Source organism: Rhipicephalus sanguineus, chromosome 2 (genome assembly GCF_013339695.2).
Source record: "Rhipicephalus sanguineus isolate Rsan-2018 chromosome 2, BIME_Rsan_1.4, whole genome shotgun sequence".
NCBI classification, from domain to species: domain Eukaryota; kingdom Metazoa; phylum Arthropoda; class Arachnida; order Ixodida; family Ixodidae; genus Rhipicephalus; species Rhipicephalus sanguineus.
In genome coordinates, this window is record NC_051177.1 from 112,395,765 (window position 1) to 112,402,326 (window position 6,562).

General features: G+C 44.4%; 1 protein-coding gene across 1 annotated transcript in view; it reads left to right on the top strand.

The window, feature by feature from the left end:
* LOC119383527 (hsp70-binding protein 1) overlaps positions 1–6,562 on the top strand; it is a 31,113-nt gene that overhangs the window by 2,555 nt on the left and 21,996 nt on the right. Inside the window, exons 3-5 of the mRNA XM_037651721.2 lie at positions 1,457–1,669; positions 2,395–2,550; positions 3,449–3,740. Coding sequence (XP_037507649.1) covers positions 1,457–1,669; positions 2,395–2,550; positions 3,449–3,740 — 661 coding nt within the window. The remainder of the gene's footprint in view (positions 1–1,456; positions 1,670–2,394; positions 2,551–3,448; positions 3,741–6,562) is intronic.

A 6,562-nucleotide genomic window follows, 5' to 3' on the forward strand; every position in this document is an offset into this window, starting at 1 on the left:
CTTGAGGGATAGTGGTAGACTACCATTCATGATTTGATAATGCTTGCCGAATGAGCCCCATCCCATCCTTATTCTTCTAGTTATTTCACACTCATGGGTCGGCTCCGCGGTTACTACCTGTCCTAAGTAGACGTACTCCTTTACAACTTCCAGTGTCTCGCCACCTATCGCAAAGCGCTGTTCTCTGCCAAGATTGTTCCACATTACTTTAGTTTTATGCATATTAATTTTCAGACCTACTTTTCTACATTCCATATCCAGTTCAGTAATCATGAGCTGTAATTCGTCTCCCGCGTTACTCATCAATGCAATGTCATCAGCGAATCACAGGTTACTGAGATACTCTCCATTAACTCTTATCCCTAATTCTTCCCAATCTAGGGCCCTGAAAAACTCCTGTAAACACGCGGCAAATAGCATTGGAGAGATCGTGTCTCCCTGCCGTATGCCCTTCTTTATTGGGATTCTGTGGCTTTCTTTATGGAGGACTATAGTGGCTGTGGATGCGCTGTAGATTTCTTCCATTATGTTTATATAGGCTTCGTCGATGCCCTGATTCCGCAGTGCTTGCATGACTGCTGATGTCTCCACCGAATCAAATGCCTTCTCGTAATCTATGAAGGCTATGTATAGGGGTTGGTTGTATTCCGCGCATTTCTCTATCACCTGATTGATAGTATGAATATGGTCTATTGTTGAGAAGCCTGTACGAAATCCTGCCTGGTCCCTTGGTTGATTGAACTCTAATGTCGTATTAATTCTAAAAAAAGGAGAAAAGGCTTGTCCTTCAAATAAGTTGCGTGGTAAAACTTATCATGCCACTGTAGAGGGAAAAAAAAAAAACCTTCCATGCTGTTACACAGGTCATTAGAATCACTGTGAGAATGTTTGGCTGCCCAAGCTGTGTTGTTAAAGTGTTTTTGTTTTGCCCGATTACATTTCTTTCCTATGAGTGACAGCTCTCTCTCGACCTCTCCCTATACCACATTTGGTCAGTAAGTACTCTTAGAAACCAAGTGTAGCCAAAATACCACACTTGGTACCAGACAATATGCTTCCGTTTCGCATACATGTGTACATGTGTTTTCAAAGTTGTACTGAAGTAGGATTATACTTAATGTGCCGGTACCAGATGTGCCTGCACATATGTGCTATTCTACACATGATTCCAGGGATCATGTGTATGCTTCAAGGAACAGTGCAAAAAGCGACAGCACATGTGGAACAAGGTACACACAGTGCTATCATGTATAAACTGGCATATGTAGTGCATACGTAGGGTCATGTGTAGACTACACATGACCCTACACATGACGCCAAGGTTTATGTGTAGGGTCATGTGGAATTGCACATGGCCCCTCGTGATGCTAATAGCATAATGTTTGGCTATTCGACAACTAGTACTACATTGTTTTGATTTCTCTGAGCAGCCAATTTTTTTCGTTCTTCCCCGCAGATTTCCATAAGATTGGCGGCTTTGATGTACTCGAGGACCTGCTCTGCTTCCCAAGCAGTGCAGTCCAGTCGAGAGCCTGCGAGCTGGTTGCAGAGCTGGTGCAGAACAACCCTTACTGCCAGAAACAGGCTGCACAGTGTCTCAAGTTTCTGCTGCATCTTGTGGATGCCACCCAGGAAGCTGTCCGGCTGAAAGCGCTCTACGCCGTGTCGTGTGAGTGATCAGACGAGTGAAACATAAACACTGATCCAAGAGCTTACAGGGCCTTCTGGTCTGGCACATACATCCCACGACAAGGCGTGGAAAATAAAGATAACAGGGTCTTTTAGCAAGTTGTGAAAATACGGTACGGTATTACCGTACTGCTCCTCCTTTCTCGTTCATTGTGCTCTTGCCACTCCTAATTCCAGTGAAGGTACACAAACACCACGAATGCCTTTTTAAAAAATTGCTATGTCACGCCTCATTGTTGCCTCTCAGCCTATATGCGTTGTCAACGAGGAACCTGTCGTTCAGGGGACGCACTGTCGCTGGAACTGGGAGCAGCCAAAGCACAATGAGCTAGCAAGAAAAGAGGAGCGGTACGGCAAAACGGCACCGTATTTTCATAACTTGATCAAGGACCCTAATACGTAAACCTTTACGCATTCGGCACAGCCTCGGTTAAATGAATCACTCAAATCCTGCTTTTAACAATATTAAGAGACTGTCCAAAACATGCAAAATACATTTTGTATTTTGAACGATCAATATGTCGAGCCATTATGCGATCCCCCTCGAGTGTGATATATCCAAGTTCGTCTCGTGTACGACACGATGCTGACATTGCCTGTGTTACTGGAGTCGCTGATGGAATAAGATTGGCCTGAAGATAAGACACACAAGAATATTGGGCTCGTTGCTTGAGCGCTTGCAATTAGTGACTCTTTGTTTTTCAGGTCTTGTGCGTCACAATATTTCTGTGTACCTGGAGTTTGAGAAATTGGACGGCTTCTCGGCGTTGTTGAGGGCGCTTCAGTCGGACTCGCTGAGACTGAAAACCAAGGCGGGCTTTTTGCTGTCATCACTGTGCTCCCAGCAGGAGAGAAGCAGAGGTCAGTGTTCTTTCCTGGTTCCTTCTTTGCGAAAGATGGCTTTGCTTATCATGACAGAGCTTATGTTTTGAAAGTACTGTACAGTGTTTAAGCCACACATCCACCATATTTGTACGAGTGTGGGACATTCCTTTACCATTGTTTTTTTAGGGTTACCTAACTGTCCTTGCATTGTGTCTGGCATTATCGTTGTACTTCTATATTTCTGTTTGAAATAGTATAGGAAACATTACAAGTTATTATTTGCATGTTTATTCACATCTCATGTGGCAGATTAGGTGATAGTCTTGTGAAAGCAGGCACACTAGAAATCTTCCGTGATAGGTAGCACACATCTATTGCAACAGCTGTATATTAGCTGTTGAGGCAGACATAAATTGCATGGTAACATTGAAATTTTTGCCACATATGCAGAATTGAAGCCGAGTAGCAACACTTTTATGTTGCAGTCACATTTGCTTTCAGTGGGCACCGAAATCAAATCTTATAAATCTCTGAGCTCCATTTTTTTTTCCTAATGAGACGCAGGTATTGAGAATGAACATACGGTTTATTGAGAGCAAGAGCATAACCAACCACACCAACTTTACTCTTCTAATTAGCACTAATTAGAGCTAATTATGCACGTGCATTTGTACGGATGTTGTTTCAGTAATCATTGAAAGCACGCGTGTTGTCCACTGTAGTACTTAATACTTACCAGAAATCCTGCACTTAGGGAAGTGTATCCTCTGAATATGTTGCTAAATGCGTTGATCTTCTGCTTGGCACCTGTCAGCACTTGATTTGCTGGGACGTCTGACCCAGTAAATAAATTTGACTTAAATTTCTTTCCTTCAAACAATCAATCTGTCTACCTGACAGTGTATGCGATGCAGTCTCCTCTCTCACTTTTCAGACACGCTCATTCGAATGGGTTTCGTGGAGCAGCTGGCTGCGATGCTTCGGCACGAGCCGGGACCCCACCGCGAGCACCTGCTCTCCACTCTGGACACGCTCGTGACCGAGTGCCCCAGTGCACGTGACGAGTGCCGTCGACCCGAGCTTCAACTGCAGGACACTCTCCGCACCGGCCTGGCTTCGAGTCGTGGTCGCGAGGAGCAGCGTGAAGAACACGACCACAGTGCCCACATCCTGGCCGTGTGCTTTGCGGACAGTGGAGCCGGTAGTGGCCATGCTGAGATGGACAGGTAAAAAGCTGGCCAGCCGGTCCTAGATCAAGCATGCGAACTTTTGGCGAGAAAAAGAAATTCTTCGGGGGGGGGGGGGGACACCGTGGAGGAAGCAACGTCGTCACCTCCCGCAACGCTTTCGTCCGGAGATAAATTAATGGATCAATCGCATAGTGTCGATCTTGTTCGTCTGTGGCCGTGCATTCGATCCCCCGGTGCATTGAGGGACCAGACTTATGGTGAAGTCGTTTCCCTTGCAATTCATAAGGCCTGGCTTTCCTTGTTGTGGTATCTGCTGTTTTAGTGGTGGCTTAGTAGCCGTGTTGGTGTCCTGCCGAGCACAGCGTCGTGGTTTTGGCTTCTAGCTGTGTTCCATGTTACAGTTGAGTGAATACAGAAACACTTTTGTACTACTAATCCTGCGGGTACATACCAAGAACGTCGGGCAGTCTAACTGTGGAGCTGTCCACTTTTCACGACGCTATGTGTGTGCGTGTGTTCCTTCGTTGTCTGATCGCCTCTAGTGCGCTTTTACCGTTCATAAAAATGGTCTACCAACGTGCCCAGATTACCACCTTGGTGTCCTTTCACAGCCTGTATTGCTTTAGGGTTTTGGTATGAAATCACTAAGAGGATCAATTAATGTGTAGTGCATCTTATTGGTTTTAATTAAACTATGTCATATACTTTTCTTCTCGCTACCTGTACAGTGGTACAGCTGGTCTTCGTGCAGTTCTCTACAGCATGCATACCTTTCATAGCTGCTTTGCAGCAGTCTTTTTAAGAGCACTTCTGTTCGTCTCGATGCCTAAACACCAAGCATGCTACAAGGAGCAGTTTATAATAGTGCGCAACACTGCCGCACTGCTAATGCACTGCGTTTTCCCAGTACAGTTTTAGAATTTTTTTAAACCAGCCCAAGTTTCACTACATCCTAAGGGCTATTTTGACATTTTGAAACTAATAAAAAGAAATAATTCTGAGTAGGATCCTAAAATTAGCAGGAATTTTGTAACCTTACCATAAATTCAAGAGTTGAGAGTATCTCTAAGGTATCCCGATTTTGCCATGGCAATTTGTATAAAATCTGTGTTAGTAAATGAGGCCTCTTGCGGGTCCTTACATTCCTAAACGCATGTTGGCGGGAGAGTAGACGCTGTTTTGAGAGACTGCAACGAATCAACACACAACTTTGTGCTGTACAACTGCAATACATATGTGCTTTAATGCTTCGAGTAGAAACGACGACGGGCACACCAGCATCACTTGAGAAGAGAACCGGCACTGGGTGACAACACCGGTGATCTGGTCTGAAAGAAAAGGTGTAGTTTCGCTTAAATCTGACAAGATGAACAACACTACATTATTTAACGAGTGTGTGCAATGTGTTGGGGATTAGTGCTTGAATAGTGTGTGCATGCACGGAAGATGGGTGCAAGACATCGCCTTACAAAAGCACTTCTTAGTGCAACATTAAGCCTACAATGCTTAAACACCACTCGAACCAAAGAAATTACGAAAGACAGGGAATTGTTTGAGATGTTTGTGTCTTTTCTAGGCACAACCAATGAAACCAACAAACAATTAAGCCAAGGAAAGCATGGAGAATTTGTTTCCTGTATTTTTTTTAGCTGTAGTGTAATAATTATGACCTAAATTGACAGGAATTAAAGTGGATGAAAAAGCACCCTTTCTCTCGGTCAAATCAGAACCCACAACCTTCGAATTACGTGTCCAATGCACTGGCGAAGGACAGCCTTGAGCATTCCATCGCATGCCCTTTCTGCATTCCTGTATAGCCATCAGCAGGGTGAGTCATGCGAACACCACAAAAACTAAGTGAACGTGTAGCTCGTGCGCCTTGAGCCACTCTTGAGCATTTTTGCGACATTTTCTTGTACCACGTGCCATGATTTCGTTAACTCCACTTCAAAGCATGAACCTGAACTAACAATTTCGGGAGTTTCACGTACCAAAACTGCAATACATTGTTAAGAGGCATGTCATAGTAGAGGGCTCTGAATAATTTTGACCACCTGGAATTCTTTAACATGCACCGACATTGCACGGTACACAGGCCTTTAGCATTTTGCCTCCATCGATATGCAGCCGCGATGGCTGCAATCAAACCTGCACCTTTCAGGTCAGCAGCCGTGCACTGTAACCACTGCTCGGCTGCAGTGGCTAACACCAAAGAAAGTTCAAACAACTTATTTGTGTTAATTTCAGGCTAGGAGAGTACGTGTGTGAAAAAAATTGATGAAACATTTCACTTACAAATTATGGTAGTTATGTAATTGGTTTGCCGAGTTATCCATAGGTTTCACATTCAGTTCTTCATGCTCTGATAGCTTATTAAGGTATCAAAAATCGGAACATTCGAAATGATGCATTTGGTTAATTGTTTACGCATTCATGCACGTGGCAGACCCGAGTGCTAGTTTATGTATTTTATTGTAAGTGCAAAGGGAGATTGACGAAGGGGGTGGGAGGTGCTATGCATTATAATTAAACATACTGCGCTATAACACAAGACAGATGCAAGAGTGGACACACACAGTGCAGAATTATAAGATTACACTTAACCATGCATCGTCGACAAACTCTCTCGGTGCCACAGGTGTTTGCAGAAGTGTGCTAACATGCGAGCAGTGCAAGCTTAAGACGACGGTTGTAGTTCCCACAGATTGAAGGCAGAGCACAGGCAAGGGAGGAATGGAGACCAGCGAGTGTTGCATGATGCGACTGATGCATCATACTCACCTCGCTTTGAACAGCTCTGAAGCAACCACTTTTGTCTGCTGTTCTTATCTTGCCTTACTCTGTCTACGTTAGTTCCT